This window comes from Anarrhichthys ocellatus, unplaced genomic scaffold (genome assembly GCF_004355925.1).
Source record: "Anarrhichthys ocellatus isolate YVR2014 unplaced genomic scaffold, GSC_Weel_1.0 scaffold32, whole genome shotgun sequence".
Classification (NCBI taxonomy): Eukaryota; Metazoa; Chordata; class Actinopteri; order Perciformes; family Anarhichadidae; genus Anarrhichthys; species Anarrhichthys ocellatus.
Genome location: NW_022280062.1, coordinates 5,360,867 through 5,385,560, shown reverse-complemented (window position 1 = coordinate 5,385,560; position 24,694 = coordinate 5,360,867). Strand labels below are relative to the sequence as shown.

The 24,694-nt window shown below is 40.6% G+C and overlaps 3 protein-coding genes across 4 annotated transcripts; all 3 read left to right on the top strand.

The window, feature by feature from the left end:
* Positions 1 to 628: 628 nt before the first annotated feature.
* LOC116393269 (forkhead box protein Q1-like) lies at positions 629 to 1,842 on the top strand. The gene has a single exon (XM_031865444.1). It carries the CDS (start codon positions 767 to 769, stop codon positions 1,571 to 1,573), a length of 807 nt encoding a protein of 268 aa, XP_031721304.1. The 5' UTR covers positions 629 to 766; the 3' UTR covers positions 1,574 to 1,842.
* A 1,452-nt stretch (positions 1,843 to 3,294) lies between these two features.
* Positions 3,295 to 6,486, top strand: LOC116393210 (forkhead box protein F2-like). Of its 2 annotated transcripts, none has more exons than XM_031865353.1 (2): positions 3,295 to 4,521; positions 5,813 to 6,486. In XM_031865353.1, the coding sequence occupies exons 1-2, from the start codon at positions 3,555 to 3,557 to the stop codon at positions 5,980 to 5,982; spliced, it is 1,137 nt and encodes a 378-aa protein (XP_031721213.1). In that variant the 5' UTR covers positions 3,295 to 3,554; the 3' UTR covers positions 5,983 to 6,486. The 2 variants fall into 2 exon arrangements, with proteins under 2 accessions (XP_031721213.1, XP_031721212.1); XM_031865352.1 differs by having other exon boundaries at positions 5,810 to 6,486.
* Positions 6,487 to 11,691: 5,205 nt separating this feature from the next.
* Positions 11,692 to 13,602, top strand: LOC116393262 (forkhead box C1-A). Its single transcript, XM_031865432.1, has one exon. It carries the CDS (start codon positions 12,106 to 12,108, stop codon positions 13,522 to 13,524), a length of 1,419 nt encoding a protein of 472 aa, XP_031721292.1. The 5' UTR covers positions 11,692 to 12,105; the 3' UTR covers positions 13,525 to 13,602.
* The last annotated feature ends 11,092 nt before the right edge of the window (positions 13,603 to 24,694 follow it).

Below are 24,694 nucleotides of genomic sequence, written 5' to 3'. Positions count from 1 at the left end.
AAGTCATTTCCTATAGGTGAATCCATCTTGGCACTGAGCAACAGGAGGGACCAGCTGTTTGTTTTAGGAGAGATAAATAGAGTAACAATGGTTTCTATGTGGGCCGTTAAACATCTGAAGGGCACTTAAGTGGAATTCTTTGGTGTGTCTACAACCTTCAGGCACATGGAGCATCTTTTCTCACAGATTTGTTTAAATATCACTCGGTTTGAGTTTAATTTGGATGCAAAGAATTTCATCTATGAAAGGACAGATCATACTAGTATTGCCTGAAATTCTACCTGCAGGCGCCACACCTGTAAATACAAAGGCAACATATGCCACCTGGTTGTCTCAGGTGAAATAGTCCCTATGTGTCTGACTGATCCCATTTCACAGGTGAGAAAGAAATAATAAAGCTGCGCTGAATAGTGTTTTCAGTGGACATCATCATTGCTAAATATTATATTAGAGGCTCATGATGAAACTTTTATTATGATCTTACAGACTATCATGCTCGCAGTGTGAAGATGTTTTGTGAAGCTCCAAATGTTTTGAAATAATTTAACTCCGCCCTCTTGGGTTGGCCTTGAGGTGAGCCGCATATAAACAGCTGCTCGCGCAGAAGGTGAGACTGGCTACAGTGCTGTGGCAGGTATGACAGCTACACAGGACTTCACTGGATTCACTTCAAAGCATTGCGCTTCTTGACGCACACAAGATCCGGACTTTACGCGGAGAGCATATTGGAAAGGTTTAATACAAAGAGGACAATTGTTCAAAGAACATGAAGTTAGAGGTGTTGTGTGGAAGCCACTATGGCATGAAGCATTTAGAGATGTCTAGTGATGCAGAGGGGAGTGCGCGCTCTCCTCTTTCTGCTGAGGAGGAGCTGGGGTCGGATGGGGACTGCGTGGCTTCCAGCCCTCCACCTGTTACTCCATGCACCAGCACCAAGTCCAAGCCGTACACACGGAGATCCAAACCCCCGTTTTCCTACATCGCTCTCATCGCCATGGCTCTCCGGGACTCCATCTCTGGACGTCTGACTTTGGCGGAAATAAACGACTACCTGATGAAAAGGTTTCCGTTCTTCAGAGGAAGCTACACCGGCTGGAGAAACTCGGTTCGGCACAACTTGTCTCTGAATGACTGCTTTCTCAAAGTGCTGCGGGACCCGTCCAGACCTTGGGGAAAGGACAATTACTGGATTCTCAACCCTCACAGCGAGTACACCTTTGCTGACGGAGTGTTCAGGCGCAGAAGAAAACGCATCGATAAAAAGTTCAGCAGGGAGCCAAAGGTGTCCGAGCTCACAGAGGAGCCGCAGAGCATTCAGCGGTCTGCATCCGCCACCAACACGGATTCATGTGTCAAGTTTACTAGTTCATTTGCGATAGACAGCATCCTCAGCAAGCCGTTCAAGAGGGACTCAAACAGAGAACACTTACCACTCCACCCTGCCTTCACCTGGCCGCGCTACACTGAAATAATGATGCCTCATTTAAATACACCTGCCTCATTTCCATACTTCAAGCCAGCCTGCTATGTGGACTCTTATGCTGCGCCTGTGTTAAACGCCTATTTCATTTGATGATAAAAAATCATCATTGTTCACTGACGATGGACACAGACGAGAATTGAAAATGTTTTGGACTTTATTGTGGTGGCAAGGTGTTACCCTTATTTGTGTACCTCTTAATTAAAGCATTATAAGATTTGATATTTGATACACAATTATTTGTTGAAAATGTTCCTGAACTGACCATTAACGTTGTTTGGAAAACGTGTTAAGAAATATGCACTTTGACTGTTTTTGTGTCTCTGTCTTTCAAAAACGAACGAAATAAAAATCTAACGATGGTCTGCGTTTTCTGATGTTGTGAAATTAAAACGTATAGTCATTGGTTCTTGTTGAGACAAATGGACAGACACATGAGACATCTACACCTGTTAAAATAGTTTTGAGGTCATGTGTTCGTGACTCCACCTTGGAACATTCTTAGAGAGCTCTATAAGGATTGGTTGTAAGTGCACTAAGGGCCTGATATATACACTAGCCTCCTCCTATTATGTAAAAGCCTCAAGCTTGCTGGCCTTTCCAGCCTATTATGTTGTACATATACAATATTTTGTATTAAAAGGTGAGAGATTTCTCCTGAATTGCTTAGGAAGAACAGCCAGTAACGGTGCATAATAATAATAGTAAACAAACTACAACAATAATGATGATGATAATATAATAAAATGAAATGAAATAAAGTAATCGTAATATGTTATTAGCTTATTATTAGTAGCCTAATCGTTTTTTGTATGATTTCCGATGCAAAAAGAAATTGCCTTACAAGTGTTTCTTTTTCAGTGTTCATGAAGTTCGCTGCATGCCGGAAAGGGGCATCCAATATTTATGTTTTCTGTCTGGCGCTGCAAATAGCTGTCGCCTCAGTCACCACACATGCGCAGGAAAGGCTTTGTCCAAATGATGCATCCTGAGCGACCTCAACTGGAATCCACAATAGGAAGAAATGTCTTCCAAGTAGGCCTATTCTTCTGAGGCTAGAAAGTAAATGTCCTTTTAGACTATAGCTGTGCATCCTGGACTCAGCGGGGCAGCAGGTTTGATGCTGATATTCTGGGTAGATTGTGTTGTGCTGGTGTGTGAATTTATAAAACGACTTTATTATACTGACTTGCTCTGTAATGACGCCTACATTTGCACAACTCTAAGTCTCAAAAATCCATTTCTAAACGTTTCACAATATATATATGAATAGGAAATGATCTGAATTGTTCCTTACAACTTTAGAGTTTCTGATCAATTCATTTCTCCAGGGATGTAAAACAGGCTCAAGGAGGTAAACCGACACGTGTGCGCTGTGTGTGGTACGTTGGCACGCTCTGATGGAAAAAGCATGCTTCCTCTCATGTCAGAGTCTAACCTTGAACAGATCCCAAACAAATGAACACTGCAGGACTATTTCTCTCATATACCTATACAAAATAAAACCGCCATCAGCCATCGTACTTGTTAAAAGGTACACGAGGACAAAATAAATCATTTGTCCAAATAGTTTCGCTTATACATCAGGGTTTGTCAGATTATCGTGCCGAATATGTGCCTGACAAATACATTCAGAGGTGTTTTGGAAAGTGAGTCGTGGGAGGAGATTTGTCTTACTCCACTGCCCCGCGTCCGGCTCCTAGTCTGGATCCTGGCCAGATGGGGAGGGAGTAGTTCCTGGCGATTTCTTGGAGGGATTTGGGGGGATAGAGGGGCAGAGAGAGATTTAAGAATTGATAGGTGGTCGGGTTGTGTTTGGCCGGTTGGATATGCGCAAGGAAAGTCGAGGAGATATATTTCCCCTCTCTTGTGGGATTATTGCCAGCCATGGACAGAGAGAGAAAGGAGGAACAGCGGATGGTGTTTCTTGATTGTCACGGTTATAAACGCGCAGAGCATCGCCAAGGGACACTGACCTTTTAATCATTAGCCTTTTTTTGAAATATAAGAAACGTTAGTTGCTCAACTGTTTGCGAGTCCCAACAGGGAAGAGATTCAAAAAAGAGGCGCAACCATGACGACCGAGACCCCCAAGCAACATTTGGATCCATCTAATCCTCGCTCCAGCCCAGCGGCCGCTGCTCCGAATGCAGCTCTGCTGAGCGCACAGCCAGTGATGGAGAGCGCGCACAATGCATCACCCAAATGGAAAAAGGGAAACTCCGGCTTGAGGCGTCCTGAAAAGCCTCCTTACTCATATATCGCCCTCATCGTCATGGCAATTCAAAGTTCGCCGACAAAAAGGCTAACTTTGAGTGAAATCTATCAGTTCCTGCAGGCCCACTTTCCTTTCTTCAGGGGATCATACCAGGGATGGAAAAACTCCGTCAGACACAACCTGTCCCTGAATGAGTGTTTTATAAAGCTGCCTAAGGGTCTCGGCAGACCTGGCAAAGGGCACTACTGGACCATCGACCCGAGTAGTGAGTTCATGTTCGAGGAGGGCTCATTTCGTCGCAGACCTCGGGGGTTCCGTAGGAAATGCCAAGCTATGAAGCCGATGTACAGGATGATGAATGGTATCGGGTTTGGTGCTTCCATGCTGCCGCAAAACTTTGATTTCCAACCACCTTCAGGCTCAATAGCTTGCCATAACAGCTACAACATAGACCTGATGGGCAACACAGTGCCAGCTGGCTTCGAGGGCCTCGGAGGAGGACATCACGTCTCACATATGTCATCAGGCTCCGGGTCATCGCACATGGCCGCGTGTCAGGTGGCCTCTAATGCGGACTATTGCCCCGACAGCAGCAGCAGCCCCCTGCAGTCCTCCCCAGCGATGGTAGGCACTTTGGACTGTCAGTCTCCTTATGCAAATGCAGCCTCACACTGGAGTTCACCTGGTGTATCTTCATACATCAAACAGCAGTCGCTGGCAACAAGCAGTCCCACTTCTTCTGCTCTGCATACGGGGATGTCATCGTACTCTCTGGATCAGGGCTATCTGCACCACAATGCACGAGATTCCTCAGAGATCTCAGGTATGGCGCTGCAACCATTTCTGATTCCTGATACATGTGCACCACGACGAGCCGTAAGCAATTGCATCAAAGTTCTGGTTACCTTAAACTACAGTGATGAGTTATTAACTAAACTTTGCGTAAAAGTCTCAAGACTTTCAGCTATCTCATAAATTGAACAGTATAATTAATAACAAATCTATAGAGCTTTGATTTTCAAAATGCATTTTTTATTAAATGAAGTTGCATTGGATAAAGTGATCGATAACATATAGCGATTCCGTTTGTGACCCAGGCGAACCGTTATGGAAATGCAGGAAGTAAAGCTAGAAAAATACCCTGACGAGCTTTAACTAATTAATTCATCAGATTGTAACGTTGCACAATTTAGACCTTTGCTTTTTCAGTTTCAATGTACACAATTTACTCTGCCCATGTAGCCTATTCGATTGAAATGTTTTACTATTCCATTGCATTCTCACTCAGGCTTTCTTTAAAGGCCTCTGTGATAGCGAAGGTCGTTCAAGTCGTTTACTTTTTTCATGTTGTTCATCATTGTTATTTGATGCACATAACAACAAACACTTTAACCACTTTCCATTACAAATGTTAGTGTGTAACTGATATAAGATAAGCCTTTATTGATCTTCAGATGGGAAAGTCAGGTGATGGCTTTTTAAGGTTGTTAATCCATTTTATTTAATTCATCCATCAAAAGCTACTAATAGGCTACTGTAAGCACTAATGTTAGGATGCCATGTTGTGAAAAATCTATCTGGCTGTTAAAGATCTTCCACAACATTATACGTGCTTTATATTTTCAGTTAATGTGGAAAGTCAGCCCTCTGAAAAAGGGCTGCACAGTATCTGTGCAAAACATTATTTTCAACCACTATTAATCAGCATTTGAAACTGAATATGACTTGATTACTGAAAACAGACAACACATCTATACCCGCAGACTATATTTTTATTAGAAATAAGAAATTCACAATCGTCTAATAATGAAGCATTTGCATTATTGACAAATAAGGATAAACATCAGCCACAATACTTTTTGCTGTCAACCAAAAAAATTGCTTTTATAATTCTCTTATAAATGATCTATGAAGCCTTAGTAAATTATTTGTAATCATAAATAAAGCCAGAACATAAAAGCGGCACCCGAATAGAAAGTGGTAGCCCACCAACATATTTCAGCAGGGCACATAATACAAACTCAGAGCCGTTTGAATAACAATAATCCAGATTATACAATTTCGAAAAAGGAAATGCTTTGACCTCATGTGTGATGTGTTTTGTTTTTCAGTAGGACTGTCTCGATACTCCAGCCACTCAGCTCCTGTGTGTGACAGGAAGGACTTCGTTTTGAACCTAAATGGAATCTCTTCCCTCCACCCCAGCACCGGCGGATCGTACTATCACCAGCTCCATCACCACCACCAAAGTGTCTATCAGGACGTAAAGCCATGTGTCATGTGACATGACAACAAAGACAGAACTGCCTAGAACTTTTCTGCTAAATGTAACCCCCGGGTGGAATTATTTTAATTGAATCTTTTGGTGACTTTTGTTGAAAATGGCAATTTTATTCCAGTAAAGTTTGACTTTTTTAAACTGTTTAATAGCTTAATGGTTATGATGAGAGGACTTGTTTTGCCACTCTCGTAACTAGCTTTACACATATGAAGAAGCAATATCAACAGTTTTACTGAAAAAAAAAAATACGTATACGTACCTGAATTGTTCTTTATTCATGCACTTAATTTTGTGTTCCTGAAGTTGCTGAGATTGTTGCTGATTTTTTTGCAGCAGGCCATTAAAGAGATTTATTTTTTAAGGATAATTTGGAAGTGTTTTTAGCAATAAAAGTTTTTTTTATACACAGCGTTTTTCTTTTTCTCGGCACTGCAGTTCTTTCCTTGTATATTAGTATTGTTATAATTATATAACCAAGTTATAAATAAAGAGTGCAGTTGTGATCGATTTCCATTGACCCTCAGGGTTGGGTTTGATTTAGTTATTTGATTACCTTAATGGCTATTTTATTTTATTTTGCTTTCAGAAAAATCAGCAGGTCCTCTTCAGAGGCACTGTCACCCCATTGAGCACCATCACGTGGTTATCATCAGTTTATTATATGAACCAGGATAAGGTGTAGTTTTTATTAACACATTTTTGTAATGAAAAGACGAGATTGAAATTATTGATGAGAAAGTAATCCTTCTTTGATTCAGTTCACACGCGGAGAATAATTGAAATGTAATGTACGTCTCAAGAAGCCTGCCTATGTTGTCATTATGTAATGATTGTTATTAGATTAATTACTAAAGAGAAAGGAAGAAGGCAAAAGGCACATTTTATACACACCTCTGACCTGGATACTGAGCTAAAACCCCATCCTTCTTGTTGCGTCCTGTTGGTTTCCACGTGACTCTACCGCCACCTCGTGGTGATAGAAAGTTGAAGTGCTCAAATTATATTTCAATCATACGTTATGGCAAAATGCGTTTGCATATCTTCATGCTGCTAACGAAATGAAAGCGTCATGCAGAATAGTCAGTCGACAGGTTTCAGTTTGATTTGATGAATCCAGTTCTGACTGGATTGCCAAATCTTTCCAGCTTAATCTGATCAAAGAAGTCGACATTTCATCGTCAAAGAATGTTTGCACACAAATATGCTTTCAGTATAAAGAAAATGGTTGTTAGACTAACACACACACACACACACACACATGCAAATCCATTACACACTATTTGTTCAGAATATATCACAGTCTTTTCATTTGATCATGCTGTAGGCAGCATGGCAGATATCAAACATCAGATGCAAAGCTGTGTTTTGAACCCCAAATCTGGTCATTTCATAAGTCTAATATTGAGTCCGGGTCTGAGAGACATTGGTATGTAACCATAGAAATAATGTAATTTATGTTGAACAATGCTGCACAGATTAGAATGACAAGCGTCACTTCCCATAACCAGCTTTTAAGAGTGAATGCACACACAGTTGTTGTTATATTAAAAGAATAAGAGCTGATTCATGTCTCTGCTGTCCATGGTGCTGAAGAGAATCAGTGATACATTTTAGCTCCATGGTATATGTATTGAAATACATACACCAAAATAGTAAATCAAAATTGATAAATTGTTACACTGACTGCATCACTTTTACGATCAACTTTCAGAGCTTTTAGCTTGCTGCATTTGTTTGTAATACTTTGGAAGTTAGTTTAAGTGAGCGAATATCTCAGATGTTTCATGAATTAAGCACTGAATGCAGTGTCTGTCATTAAATTAACATTTGCGTGATAGACTTCTGTCGGGAACTGGAAGAAGTAGAACATGGGGCTTTTATGGTGAGACGATACTTCATTGAGTTGTATTACTTGATACAATGTATCACAGTGGCTGCATTCTATGATATATGTAATGTTACAAACAATTGCAACACCTCTTCAGTGAGTTGTTCATTGGGGGAAATGGTTACTGTCCCTTCAATGTCTGTAAGGATATTCAACCACAATTCTTGAATTTGTTTTACATTTAATGTGATATTTTGCAATTAATCTGAGTCATGTTTCAAAAGAAAAATAAAGACTGCACACATGTTCATAAACCCAAATCAGTTATGGATTGTAACGTTTCTGTTTTTGATGTTTCTATCTTAAAAACATAAAGTAAAATGACAAAATATTTAGCTTGTATTGTTTGACCCAACCCCCGCTGTACTAATGGCTGGTTATGCTTTGTACTTTCTCCGTCCTGCTAGGATTTTTACCCCATGATCTTCATGTTCATGAGAGATATTCTTCTTCCAAATTATTTTCAACATATGTATAACCATGCAGAAAAAAAGGATCAGGCTGAATCTGTAGAAAATGTATCCAAAGGCAGAAAAAAAAAAAGACAACATGTCAAAAATTATTTTAACTTTGAAACTGCATCATGCAGACGGAAGTAATTCAATGCATAGTCATAATATCGAAAGATACAACTCATCTTTATAACCATTATCATCCAAACTCCACATGCAGAGACATTTGCAGCTCGAATATCCCTGTCAGTGCTGCTGACTTTAGACTTTAGAAGATGTGATAGTTGTGGGTTTTGCTCTTATTTTGTATTGAAAAATTATATTTATATTTTGTGTCAGCATTCAACCAAGAAACAAATAGCAATGTTCTTGTGTGACCAATGAAGCCTTCTGCTTCCAACTACTGGACTGATATCACATGTTTAGTGCTAAAGAGTTAGTGTCCGTCACACAAAGCATCCCATTAAGAAAGCACTGCTCTCAATGTATGTCCCATTCTTCATGTAAATAATGCCCTTGCTGAAAAAAAAAAGAAAAACTGCATGGACAATGGAAAAAAAACATTAGAAAAGCCAAATGAGATTGATATGATATTTGAAGTATAGGCCAAAATTGCCAGAGGATGATGGGGAGAGAAGTTTGCAACTGTAAATGAGTTGAGAGATGTGCACTACATGACCTGTGTGGTGCAATAACCCACTTCATTTAAGATGTTTCTGTAAAGAGTGATAAAGGGATCCTGGCGGGGCCGTGTCAGACCTGCTGTTTAGTTGTTTTCACTATTGCATGGAGAGTAATATTTGTCTTTCCATTTAGAATATGTTATTCTATATGTTGAAAAGTGTTACATTACAGTAAGATAAAGCGCATATACAAAGTCTTCTACAAAATCTGCACACCATGACCCGAGAAGAGATATGTGCCCATGTAGTACACTATAGGAATACTAAAATGGCCTGTGGGTAAAAAAAACACAAAAGTCTGCAGTAAAAATGTTCTTATAACAATGCTTAAGCAGTGCAACTCTATAAGCATTTCAACTTACTGACAGCAGGTTATAGTGCACACTGTGAGCATTATGTTTGAGGTGTGTATCTACCTCATAGTGTTCTGAGTAGCACGTCTTACTATTCAAGGTCATAGTTTTCTCTTAACTCCCTTCTTAATTAATGACCCATTGTGTCCCGTCAAGTCATGAGGCCCTTAAACTGAATCCAGACTGTAGTATAAACATACACCACGAGGTGGCAGCAGCGTTTTATTAATGTTCTAATACTCTCTACTGCTAGAGGCTCCATATGGTAACGCCACACACACACACACACACACACACACACACACACACACACACACACGCTTACTCATTCTGACAAAAGGTTAAATTGTCTTTGCCATGGAGCAAATGAGATGAAGCAATCACTTCTAAAAATTGAACCTTTTCCGAAATTAATCTCACAAAAAACAACCAGGTAATAGCTGACTAGTGAAATTAATCTCAGCAGTATTTAAGAATGCATATATTTCATGTTCTAGGCCAACATCAATGAAAACAGATGGGTCTGGTTTAGTGATATTCTTCAACTGAATTGGAGCAAAGTTGACAGTTATATGTTTTTTTTTCTTTTTAGTTTCTCACCAGAAATGTAGGTTTGACAATTGTCTTGTAAAATGGTTGGTGGCCATAAAACAAGGGACTTCATCAAGGTTTGAAATAAATAACTCCAATTAACTTACACAAATCAGCGCAGGCCAATGTATGGATAGCAACGAACGATTTCTAACTTCCCCTTTGTGAACACTAGAGGGAGCCAACATCACAGTTATGAAGTAACTTTAGTAGTAATAACAGCGCTCTCTCTGGACTCAATCACGTTAATTGTTTTTATGTCAACATCCGTCTGATTTAGTATAGAAAACGGCATCATTTTATTTGTGCTTCTCTATAGACTTCCTTTTAATAATATAATTATATTGTAGTATTTGTCTCGTTATTTGTTATGATCTTGTCGTTTGTTTTAGGAAGAGAACAACTTTACAATGGACGAAGATTAAGAGGAACAAATGCACCAAAACAAAACAAAAACATAAAATGGCGTTAGACAGAACACATAATATTAAAACAAGTTTCTTAGTCACTTTAAAATCAAAGCATGTATTGTGAAAATAATGGTGTTATATTGTAGTTCGGCTACAAAATTCCATCAAATGTTTTGCCTGTTTTGTTTATTATTTTGAAATCCATCGTGTTTTTCGCTGCTTCACTCGTGGATACCTTAAATAAAAAAGCGTTCAGGAGGACTGGGTGGGCAGGCCGTGGTATTAAGTAAAAAGCCCGTCGTGAATTGCGTAAACAGCTCGGGGCGGTGGAAAAAGTTCATGCCCGGGTCCATGTAAGGAGAAACCGGCGGAGCAGCAGGCCACTGCACGGACATATAATTAAGACGACCTGCAGAGGATTACGTCGATACGTCGACTGTAACTTTGCCTCACAATGCCCATTAACAATTTCATGCACAGTCGCCTTTACAGCAGGCGATACAGAGGCCTCGTGGGTCGGCTTGTGTCGATCTTTGATCACAATCGTCTTTTATTTCACACTTCAGCTTTATTATTAATTACGCAGCATTCCGTAAAACACCTAATAAATCTCCAGGGAATTTTGAAAATGAATGGAGTTACATGTGTGTGAAGAATGAAGAGGTATTTTCTTTATTTGGTGACAGAGACAATACATTCTCAGTAGGCCTGCGACATCCCCAACACATATTCAAACATTTTGATGAAAAGCCCCACGTGCGAGGTGCGAGGTGCTCTTCCCATTTGGTTCGCTGGTCTTTTTGTCTTGAATAAACTCTCACACCTCTAGCCCAAACCGTCCTTTAAATTCCCGTTGTAATGAGATCTCACTCAAGCGCCCATTGCCAACGATGCGAAGCTCTGACCTGCTTTGATCTCCCAGTGATCTGCTGCTGGTGTTGAGTCTTTTAACTAATTCAATGCATTTTTTAAAGACGTTAAAACTGGACGTAAACGACGCCAATTTGGTTTATTGGTGTCACTATATTTTCTATTAAAAAAGGAAATAAGTAATGTCACATGGGAGGACCGCCACCATCAGAGAGGACATGATATGCATGCCTTTCATATTGTGTTTTTTTTTGTGAGGAAAAATATAAATGTATGTGATGCTATAACATTTAGATTCATGAGATCTTACATTTCTAATTTGAAAGACAACTCATCTGTTTCTGTTTTCTTAATACCGCGAGAGGTCTGATAGAGGACGTCTTTCTGTCACAAAGTGTGAGGGAATATGCACTCCATGATCTGATCGTGTACATCAGTACGTCTGAAAGTCTTGGCTGCGTTCAGATGGGCTGGGGAGTTACCGACACCTCCTCTCCTTCTAAAAGCCCCGAGTGTGACCAGGAGCTTCCTTGCTCTCCCTGCAACGGCCTCACTTGCCATTGGACGACTCGCGCAGTCTTCTGGGAGGAGCTCCACTGGCAGGAAAGAAACTGCGCAAAAAGTCCTGTGTGGTGACGGATGTGCAAAGTTCAGAACTTTTTCAATTTGAGTTTCGTAGAGACACGGGGATGGGGACGGCTTAAACGCGGCTGAGATCCAGCACGTTGCATTGAAGACTTTCCTCTCTTTTTTTTTTTCCTTTTTCAAGTGAGCAGCGCGGGACTGTGATTTGAGCGCTTCAGCATTCAGAGGAGGGAGAAGTGGAGCTTTCCGTCTGTGTATTTTGGAGCTTTATTTTCGCCGGATCAAAGTGAAGACATGCAGGCTCGCTACTCCGTCTCCAGTCCCAACTCCCTGGGTGTCGTGCCGTACATCAGCAGCGACCCGAGCTACTACCGGGCCGCTGCCGGCGGGGGATACACGGGGATGCCAGCGCCTATGAACATGTACTCTCATGCGGCCCACGACCAATACCCTGCCAGCATGGCCCGGGCGTATGGACCGTACACCCCCCAGCCTCAGCCCAAGGATATGGTCAAACCCCCCTATAGTTACATCGCGCTCATCACCATGGCTATTCAAAACTCGCCTGACAAGAAGGTGACCCTGAATGGGATTTACCAGTTTATCATGGAGAGGTTTCCATTTTACAGAGACAACAAGCAGGGCTGGCAGAACAGCATCAGGCACAATCTGTCGCTGAACGAGTGCTTCGTCAAGGTGCCCCGTGATGACAAAAAGCCCGGCAAGGGCAGCTACTGGACCCTGGACCCGGACTCGTACAACATGTTTGAAAACGGGAGCTTCTTGAGACGGAGGCGACGGTTCAAAAAGAAGGACGTCATGAAAGATAAAGAAGATCGGCTGCAGAAGGACGTGCCGCCGAGGCAGCAAGGCCGCGAGCAGGAGCAGCCGGTGCAGGGCTCCAACCCCGTGAGGATCCAGGATATTAAGACTGAGAACGGGACTGTCACGCCGCCGCAGTCCGACTCGCCCTCTTTGAGCACCGTGCCCAAAATCGAGAGTCCGGACAGCAGCAGCATGTCCAGCGGGAGCCCTCACAGCATCCCCTCCAATAGGTCCATCGGCATGGACAGCTCCGACCACCACCAGCACCACGGCCAGGCCTCGACGCAGGGCTTCAGCGTAGACAACATCATGACCTCCCTCCGGGGGTCTCCACAAGGTGCCACTGAGCTCGCCCCCAGCCTCACCGCGTCCACCAGGACGGGTATAGCACCGTCTTTGTCCTTAAACTATTCTCCAAATCAGACATCCGTCTATAGTTCACCGTGTAACCAAAACTCCATGTCCACTACCTCCAACGCAACCTATCATTGTAACATGCAGGCCATGAGTTTGTACGCGGGGGACAGATCTAGCCACTTGGCGCCGAGCACCACCGTGGACGAAACGTTGCCAGATTACTCGGTCACTACCACCTCATCTTCCATGGCCCACGCTAATCTGAACTCAGTGCAGGAGGGCCACCACCCCCACCAAGGGAGGCTGACCTCATGGTACCTCAATCAGGCCGGAGACCTGGGCCACTTGGGTGCAGCGTACCCAGCGCAGCAGCAGAACTTTCATTCAGTCCGAGAGATGTTTGAATCCCAAAGAATTGGCTTGAATAATTCACCTGTGAATGGGAATAACAGCTGTCAGATGTCGTTCCCACCGAGCCAACCCATCTATCGCACTTCTGGAGCTTTCGTATATGACTGCAGCAAGTTCTGACCCCCCCAAAAATAGGCTCGAATTTTTCCTCACGGTGTGTGATCTCTTCTAGTAAAATCCAACGTGCCCCCCCCCCCCTCCCCCGCCCTCCCCCTCTCACCTGCCCACACCATATGGACTAATGTGAGACAGAAAACAAACAGAAAAACAGAAAAGACTCTATCTTGGTTTTTCTAAAGAACAGTGTTACTGCAAATAACACGTAAGTCTCTCTTTGCTTTTGTGGCTTTCTGTGATATGTTAAGGATATGTCAGTTTTCATGGACGTGTAAATTGCATATAGTAATTTATTTCTAAAAATGTAGCCGGATATTATGGACCAAACACCAAAGAAGTGTTTCTAAATTGAATTGCCTTAATTGTCCAAACCATTGTTCCAATATAAAACGTAAGAAAAGGGAACGTGTATATCGCCGTACTATTTTAAAGATTCTTCATTTGTTGGAAAGTATTCTGAAGGATTTGTTTGTTTGTTTAATAAATTTTCATTTCATGTGAGTTAAAGTTACGCCTCGTTTCTTACAGACTTACAGGCAAGTGATATTTTACATTAAGTCTGGCTCGTGTTAGTCATTAATCTTAACTGACGCTCTGAGATTTAGCTGTTTTTTATGCCGTGCGTTCGTCATAACACGTTTGGACTGTAATCTGCTGCTCTTAAATAATTTTACTGTCACCCAAAAACAATATTTCCCTTGTAGCATTTTGCTTCTCCAAAAAAAACAACTATCTTTGAGAAAACATGAAAAAAATATCGAGGGAAAAGCAAATTTGTATCCCCACGTTCAAAGAGAAAACGCCTGTTATGGATGTATTTATTTAGGTCGTCTAACATTCAAAATATCATGCACTATTTGTGTTTTTTTTGTCATATTATACATGATTATGGCTTTATACGAGATAATTGAGATGCTGTTGACCCGAGGCCTAGACCAGCCTGCACACAGCACAACTTTGTTTTGGATTGCGATGTGTGTTTACTGGCGCATACCAGTGCTTACTTAATATCATACCACACATGCCAAAGATAGTCCCGTTGTCACTTCAGTTTTGACGTTTGAATACTCACCGGTCTGATGTGACGCAGACGTGAATGGAGACAACCACCGTCAGGTTTTATCATTCTGACACATTCTAGTTTTTCAGAGTGGGCATTTAATTGCAAGAATTAGTATTTATTAAATCGGCCTTTTATTCAAAATGTCAGATTGATGTTTATTGTAATTGGCAGTTTTCCCCTACAGGTTCCTTCAGTGACATTAATGAATGGGAATCGATTTATTTTAATTACGTTAAATGGAAATCATGACTTACTTCAAAATAGGCATTCATTTAGTGCTATACGCATATGAATGGAAATTGTTTCATTTAATACACGTCTCAAGCCAACAATCAAAGTAGGTTTTTTTCCTATCTATCTTATATTCTTTTTGTATTTAATGGATTTCAAATATTTATCAAGTACAGAAAGATATTTTTTTATATGCCAATAATATATACAGCATGTAAAAATACATTGAAATAGTTTTTTGATTGGTGCGTGACGTGTGCGCAAAATTGCGCATGGCTACAGACCATCTTGAAGATGGTAAAAAGACAACGTCAATAATAATTATAATATTTTGGCTATAATAAAATAACAATAATAATAATGTTACTACTAGTAGTAGCAATAATAAAAATAATAAACATAAGTGACGATAAAAACATTTGATAAAACATTGTGAAATAATAATACCAATAATAAAAGTTTGCACATTTAAATTCCAAAAGCGAGCTTCTTGAATTTTTAACAAAAGTCGTATTAACTTTTTGAGAGCAATACGAGATACTTTTTGCATCTTTTCAGTGCAAGGCAACATGTCCTCTGACAGATGCCAAGTCATAACCCAGCCCAGAACAAGTAGCATATCAAACTTCAATATGTAAAGTGCGATTCTGAGAGAGGTTTCTGAAAAATAGAAGGCTTATTCCTCATATCCTTTTCGGCAGCTTCAGGCTTTTATAGACCAACAAGACACATCAAAACAAAACATCTTGAGCGCACTGTAGCTGGAGGCCACGTGCATATCTCAGACTATAGACCTCATAGGCATGTTGTACACGTGTGAACAACGACAACAAAGAACAAAGAACAAAAAGAATATTCATGAATTGTTCGGTTTCGCCAAAACGAAATGCTGCTCTTATTTCTCTCTCAGCTCCCCGATTGCACCAACTGTAATCAGGCTCATAAAAGTCATTACACATACGTTCCCAAGTTGAGGCCTAATAAACAAACGTCGTGTTAGTCAAAAGATTGATTGCGCCCTCACAAAATAGACCAGGTCAGGAAGGAATAAAATTCAATCAGAGAGCTGGAATCGTTTTTCATGAGACGGAAAAGGCAGAGAGGGAGACGGGGGTCAATGAGGAGGATGTCGGCCGCCAGAGCACCATCAACAATATAACCGGACATGGCACACACACAGACAGACAAGGAGAGACAGGGAGCTTATGGTTTGGTGAGACTCCTTAACATTTTAGTATACGGTTTGTAAAAGTTTTCATAAATAAAGGTCCAACAGACATATGCAGAAAAGGGTGGATTTTAACTTGTACTTTTGGCACTGATAATGAACTGATACTGTAATTAACAATGAGCCTGTGTTTTCCTACGTGGGGCCTGGGGGCCCTCATCCTGTCCCGAAGGGTCCCACAGCAAACTGTACAAACTTAATTTCACTTTCATTTCCCTTCTCAGAAGGAGTGGAAAGGTTGTCTATATTTCCTGTAACAGTTATGCCCCCACAGACGGTTGTGGTTGCTATTTCTCTCTCTCTCTTCTTTTTTTTTCAAACAACTCAAATCAGATGTTACTCAGGGCTAAATCTCACTAAACAGGGTCCCCTGTCTGTTTGGGGCTCCTTAACAGAATACATTTGGGGACCCCTGTTTCACTCTGCGTTTTCCTGAAACTCTCCGCTACATTCCTGAAAATGCACAACTCCCCTCATTGCTCTGCGCCAAATAACAAAGAAAAAAAGCGCCTATGTTGGCCAAATATATATATCTAACAAATCAAATCGGTACATTTGTTACATCATGGGTTTAAATGCAGATACGAAATTAATTCAAAATATCTTCGTTTTTTGTTGTTGTTGTTGTTTTGTAGCCAACCTCATTATTAAGATGAAGTAGGCGTATTTATACGAAAAATACAGATCCAAACCATCTAATCATGTAATCTGAAGTTGACGTGACACACTCGAGTGCCAGTAGGTGAGATGGACAGTGTGTCAGTCTGCTTGTTTGGAAGTCAGGTCAAAGTTCGAGAAACGCACATAAAAAGAACACATTGTTTTTGAAGACAGCCTGCATGAAACGTCCACTAAATGTATAATTATCTCATCAATGATTATAAAGAGAAGAGCCGTGATGTGTATTTTGACTCCTTTGTTGTAGGTAACAATCATGTCAGCTGATGATGCACAAATCAAATGTAAAACTACGATTTACAACCTTCAGTTTTGACGCCATTATTACCTTGTAACAATAGACCGGAATTCAATATCGGTATTGTTGTTATTATTATTATTGTTGAAGTGTTGAAGCAAACGATTATGTAGTTATTTATTTGATAGAAGTTTTAGATGTATATGGTTGTTTATGACAGCACAGTAGTAGACGAGATGAAACATCGATATAAATGACCTGGAGCCCTGCAGACAGTGTGCACCTGTACTGCTGAGTTAAAGGGCTCAGCTCACAATGGAAAATGCTTTGTTTTAACTCTCGGTTAGTGTACAAGACCCGAGCTCCACGCGCCATCTGTTTCTAATTAGGAGTCCATAGACGCAAATTCTGTCTGCACTGCGGCCAAACGAGTGAAAGGTTGGAGGTCCAACACTTGTCTCTCATAAGGGAAAATAGCTTCTTATGTCTCATATTATAGACACATTAGAGTTTTCTAAAGAAATTATTCACTCGGCTTTGTACAAACAGGCAGAGCGACGAGGTGTAAACAAGGCTTCTGGATGAAATAATGATCTTGAAATTGTGCAGCATATTCAAGTCATAAGAATAAAGTCGCGCAGACCCGGTGAGCGCTGGGCGGTGGGATAATGGGGTACTGTGGATTCAGACCGACGGGAACCGGCCGACCTGCGAGTAACCCGACAGCCTTGGCGAGATACCTTAAAAACGAACAGAGCTGCCTTCAAGTTACACAAAACCTGCCTTTCTGCTGCTCGTGCCTGCGATTACTAATAATAGCATCTTTTTTAGGCAGCGAGCACTTGAATGCACCAATTATACAGCATGGCATACAGTATTTATGATCAAGCGTTAATGTTATGAATATATATTTTTAAGGTCTCATTCTCGATGACGTTAATTAACAACCTTTTTTTTAATCCGAATGGTCAGGGTGGAAAAAAACTTCTTCATCTTGATTATTAATTTAGATTTTTTGTAATTTCTTAATAACTATATTGATTGAATCTCTCGAATTTATTAAATTATATCAAAACAGGCGTGTGAGGTAATTCATGTACTTTATTAGTACATTCCATAAACAAATGTGTTAACCGAAATAACGATTTGCTCTTCAGTGGATTTTAAGCACCAATCAATATTCTTTTTTTACTTTTGTAAAACACATGGCTTCTGGCTCATAGTAAAATAAACATTACAATTATGTGAATTAGAGTTGAATAAAACAATTCAATAGTACTAAGCTATAACAGTGATTGTATGTGTTTTGTCTGGTCAGTTGTACTGCTGAATATAGGTACGTAAATTGCAACTTAGCACAATAAATAAACAGGGCTAATGTACATAATACATTTTAATCACAGCTTAACGTGGGTTTATAGGAGTAAAAGGTCCCTGATAGCAGGGAGCAAACGGAACAAATTTGATCTCTGTAACTTGGGACATGAGAGGGCCACTTCAAAGCTGCCCAACTGCTGCTATTTGAGCCACAGTAGCAGTTGTCTGCATCTTTCGCGGGTCTCATCTCATTTTATGGTGCCACTGGGCTATGAAAACATCAACAGCAGACTCGCTGTAAGACTGAGGAAAGAAGCTGCATAGTTTTTTGTTTTTCATTGAGAAGGTTTAACAGTCACAAATAACAAATCTGTAAACATCCTTTTTAATGTCATAAATATAAAATTACTTGGATGAGGCTATATTTGGTTATATGGTAGCAGACTGAATGCTGTTGGAGTTGTTTTTTAATATTTAACAACAAAATAGGTTTTAATTCTAAAAGTGAAAAAATAATTTAAATAAAGCTGATCAAGTCATAATTTGAAGACCCACTTTTGTCACGTAATTCATCTTAAAAAAGTAACCACATTACTCAACAATCAAAAGAAGAAACATTCTGAAGACAATACATTTACATTATTAGATAGATGTGAATTCATTTCCGATGAATATAAATGGATTTTTAATGAATATTATATGTGCCCTGCTTATATGTACACCTGTCAATGTCACATGAGTTTTCACCAAACTCTTCCTGATCCTCACACATTTTAATCCCAGGGAGAAGTGTGTCATCCACCAAAAGAGGAGGAGACAGTGTCGGAAGTGACAACGTCCCAATTCGGAGTCCTTTAGTTAGTCGAAGGAGGAGACAAGCAATTGTCACACCAACCAGAGGCAGAATTGGACTGCAGTGTACATGTAATTTCCTTAAAATAGAACAAAAGTTGCTTCACATAGTTGGTAGGTCACTGAGGATCTTGAAATTTTATTTTATTAGGGGGAGCTTTTGTTTGTGTGTGGAGGTAAAGCCATCCCTCAAGCAATTCATTCCTGGTAGAGTCAGTGTGTGCTCCTGCATGTATTGAGAGAAATTGTGAGTGAATGAGGGGATTTTTATGTATGTGATTAAAAAGAATGACCACCAAAACATTCTGCTACAGCCTTCCTCTCAAAGTATTTCCCACTAAGCACCTCGTCACATCTTCCCTCTGCTGCCTTCGCTTTTATTTTTTGAAGTCCAGATGGCAGCAGTGATTGTGTAGTCAAAAAGAAGATAATGTTGACAATAGCTCTGTGCTCCCAGGGACATCAGGCCTGGATTAATCCAATATATTGTAATGAATTCATAAGAAACCGATACATGTGCTATTTTTTTTTTTTACAACCGTCAGTGATGATGATAAGGTCTGTCAATCATACAAAGAGGTCAGTGGGTCATGACATTATCTGAATAAACATTCAAATCAAAAAGTCAACAACAAGACATCCAGTTGAAGGAAATTCCTCTTCAGTCGTCCCTTCTCTAGCCTCCCCCCCCCCCCATTTATGATGTTGGTGACAGATTTGGTTAATCATGATTAGATAAATGAGGTTCAGAGGTGTAAACACAAAATTGAATAAACCACATCCTATTGATTACTCGCTTTAAATTGTACTCAAGAACAAATGAAAAACTCACTTTTCAGGATTCTCTGATTTCTAGGATGACACTTGCTGTCATGATGAAACAATATGTCCAGCTTGAGACACGATCAAGCATTAAATACGTAAGCACTATTTCCTTGTAGATCGATAACAGTGTGTCTGATTCACTTTGCAACCGTTGCCTTTTTTATTCAACACTGCTTCCGAAAGACCGAAAGAGACTATGAAGTAACAATGACAATGTGAGCGAGTGAGTGGGAACCTAAAAGGCATGTTTGTGTTTGAGTGACACAGTCTTGCACTCATTCATTCTCCATGTTTCATACAGTTTGTGTTCAGTCCCTGCAACCAGAATAGCAGGACGCAGGGATTTAATCTGCTATCCTTCAACATCACCACCACCACCACACACTTTCAAAAACACAAACACACACAAATAACATGCTGCGATGGAGAATTACAATGCAGAATGGGGTGTGAGGTGAAACACAGGCACGGAAAACAAGCCGGTTAAAAGAATGACACTGATCTAAGCAAAAACTATTGCAACATTTCTGAGGAGATGCAAGTTGCAGTTAATTAAAAAAACATAGAACTTGTGTGCAGATGGAACAACACATCCTTCACATGGATGCTGTCTGCAGCATTGACAGTGAATGAACACATTTCCTGTGACTTTAAACAGTATCAACATACAGTGTGAGGTTGTCTAAGCAATCAAATATACAACATGGAACAAAAATGAAAACCTTTTAATTTTGAGAAATTCTTGGAAAACACGTAACAAACATATGAAAAGCACAACATAGCTCTTTTCAGTTTGAAATCTGTCTCGAATGTCAGCTGTCTGAGCTTGTGTCAATGGACAATCTAACCTTTGACTTCTGAGAGGAAAACTATTCCTCCCAACGGCCTTTTACAGGGACCCATTGTTTACTCTTCAGCCAGTTAACTAATTTTCTTCAAGTCGTCTTTTCTCTGTTTTCATGCTTGGTTGCATTGTAAACACCACTCGAACACAGAGGAGGAGGAAGTCAAGGAGGAGAGTCTATGGAGAGCACAAAAAGGGGGGAAAAGAATGAGAGATTATAAACAAAACAAGTTAGTCGAATCTGATCTGTAGACACCAAAAGAGAGAATTAATACAAGAAAATGCTAGTGAGGCGATGGTGAGGGATTGATTGATCTTCTTCTCAGGTGGTGATACTTCACAGTATGTGTTAACTGCCTCATATGTGAACCATTGAAGCTTTTTCGAACATCAGTTGTACTTTATCTGTGCTGGAGACGTCCTCAACTCCACATCACACCAGGCTTGAGAGAAAAGCCTCAATGTGGTTTGAAGAAAAAAACTTTAGTTTTACTCTAAAAGCTAAAGAATTAGTCTGCATTCGATTTGTCAAAGCTAAAAGTATTCCGTGACCTTCTGTGACAAACATTTTCAAAATGAGCTAATATGAAAATCGTATGTGGCTCACACAAAAGTAGAAGCACATATCTAACATATTTCACATTTTTTTACTGTGTTGAACTAACCCAAACAAAAGACAGGACTTAACATTTACAACAACTTCATATCAAATCAGTGGTTCTTCATGTATTTCTGTGAGGTGAGCAGGTGTGAGGTCTTCTCCGTCTGGTGAGAGGCAGCCAGATGGTGTTTGTGTGTGATGGCGAGCAGCAGCGATACAGCGGTGGTTCCTTTCACAGATCAGCACCCATATCTCTGTTCCATCTCCAGGCTCTCGGCTCATATAAACATCCCCAGTTCATGGGCCTCTGATGTTTTCGCCATTGTGTTTACAGTGAGAAGTCAGGCAAATACGTGAACTTTAAGACAAAGAGAACAAGGATGAACAATGGACTGGGTGGCTAAGTGCTTGAATTCGTTGAAGTTAAAACCTAGAAATGTTCTAAAAAAAAACATTATAAATCGTTAATAAAAACTTCAGAAGTAAAGTGTACTTTTTATTTGTTTGTTACCAAACATGCAATATTGACAGTCACTCTGCTTCAGCACATTAGCATGACGTTCCCTTTCTATGTCAATCCCCAACAAACAGCATTCAAACCTGTGAAGGTGTTTATGTACGCTCTTCACCCTCAACCGGCACACTCCACAAGCAGTAGGAAGTTCAATTACACCGATTCAGCATGGACATGGGCGGACCCCCCACAGAAAAAAAAGAAGTCACGTTTCAGCGCTTAGAGCCTGTGGCAACCGAAATGCAGAGTTCAGGAAAAGTGGAATGCAACACACACACACACACACACACACACACACACACACACACACACGCTTACTCATTCTGACAAAAGGTTAAATTGTCTTTGCCATGGAGCAAATGAGATGTAGCAATCACTTCTAAAAATTGAGCCTTTTCCGAAATTAATCTCACAAAAAACAACCATGCGCATTTCCAATCAAACCCCATGCAACGCTAAAGCCATGACTCCAACATCAAAGCGGGCTCAAAGCGATTCTCTCCCCCCTGCTCCTTTTAAACTGCCTGTTTTTCAACAGCAAAAAAGAAGAAAAATCCCCCGAACATCAAAGAGGGAGACAGAGAAAGTAATTTAGCCTTATCTTAATTGAGCTGCAATTTTAATAATGACCTTACACATTGGGACCGAGGAGGAGAAAAGGAGCTGCCGGCTTGCAGGACGAGTGGCTGGCTTCCCCGCTCTGTGCTCCGCTGCTCCACTCTGGTTGTCTAATCTCAGCTACAGACATGTCATTGGCCAGTGAATTATGATGACCTAATGTTTTGTTTACTTCATGCTCATAACAGGCGGGCGGATTGCATGGGGCATGGCGTATGGGGAAACATCAAAGCGTTGGGACTTGGAGGGCTGCAGTCTCCAGCAGTTTGCAGAAATAAACAGCTCTGAACTTCAGCCACCTGGCACAGCACCACCTTCAAATTGAGGGCCAGGGCTGCCGACCACTCTGAAGTTTACAAAAATCCCAGGCTGTGTTGGTTGCATTGGCTGTCATGAGGCAACCATCAATCTGTAATGGGGAGGATACACACTTGATTTAACCTCTGGATAAACATGTTGACCCCTCTGTTCATGCACTTTCTCAATAATTGTCTTGCCTTTGCCATGCAAAAGGGCAAACACATGGGGTCTGACAACCGCCTGACAGAAAGGTCAAGAGTCCAGTAAGACTGTTCACTTTTAAGCATCTTTCATTTGGCTTCTGTTGGTGGTTTTTCTGGTATTAAGCGAAGCAATTAAAAAGGACTGAAAATAGTTTTACTGCTACAGATAAATAAACACAACAGTAGCTTTCAGTCATATTGGCTTTTCTTTATTGGTAAGGCATTATGTGGCATGTACACATATCTGATATGATGGTGAGTAAAGTGCCTTTTCTCTGGAAGTAAAGACATATTTTTGGAGTGGTGGTACATATAAGCGGACATTTAGGGCGGGAAGACATCAGGAAGACACCTGTCCAATGCGGGCAAGTATATAAAGGGTTTTCGTCAAAAAAATATTTAAGCTTCAATTACAAATTTAAGTCAAGCACATTCTTCATATGATTTTTAATTAAATATTTACTTTCTTACAAGCAATAAGGGAACGAATGCATTTTCTGTGTCTTGAGTCCTTTAATCCTAAATGAGCACAATTTCTTGGAAAAAGGTTTATGACTATTTATGATTATATTTAGGTGCAGGTTATATATGTTATGGTCATGCCAAAAATGTTATTATAATACACTTTACAGAACAAATGAGTTAATGAGTTGTGTCGAATGTATCAACAAATTGCCTTTGGCCAATCTCACCCGATCTTTTAAACTCCATCTGTTTAAGTTGATGTGTTTCTTATGTTTACAACACTGCCCAGAGGTCATGCCCACAACTCCAAGAGATGGAGATGTCAATTGTGTAAATATTTTACTCCTTCCCTGTCTGGCCATTCAAAATCCAATTTGAAAATCCCATCAGATAGGCATTTCCTCCTTCTGCTGCAGCAACCAGAGCAGGCGACTACTACATTCTTATCTTATCAGAAGCAACAATCTTGCATCTCGTCGTGCCCAAACAGGGAGAAACAGAATCATATTGAAAGTGGTAATTTAGCTCCCACCTCCGCCACAAATAATGCACATGCTGAAACTAATACGCAGCCTCTTCAGTCATCGACTCAGATTAGATATTGGCTTTTTGTCAAGCAAAAGAGTATAAAGGAAAAACCCTCTTCTTGCACTTAATACTCCCCCGGCTTTCCCTTCTCTCCTGGCAGCGTGACATGCATGATAAGAGCGGCGAAGCATACTGTGAGCTCTGTCTGGGTCTGTACAGGAAGTGCAAGGGATTCAGTGGTGCTGTCAATCAACAACAGCTCTGCTGCCGTCAGGACCCAGAACAATGGCCACAGACTCGCCTGGCATTGGGGAAACTTAGTCAGCCTGCTATCTCACCAGCACAGAAGAGATAAAGTTAAGAGGAAAATGAGAGTAAGTTATCCAAAAATGACATTTACTGGCATGTACGTGAAGACACATGCACATGTAGATCCACCTCTGGATTTTAGAAGCTATTTATTATCTCAGTCAAGATTACAAGCCTTTCAGTTAGGAGTCGAGAAAGTGGGTTGGGAGGTTCACTTCATAAGTCAAGCCAAGATTAGCTCCATAGGTTGGTTAAAAACACTTACTTTTTAATGTTACCGGCAGACTTGTTTTAAAAAAGAAAATCCTTGTTACACGCACTTAATGCATGACGTCTCCATGCAAAAATTCTGCATCCTG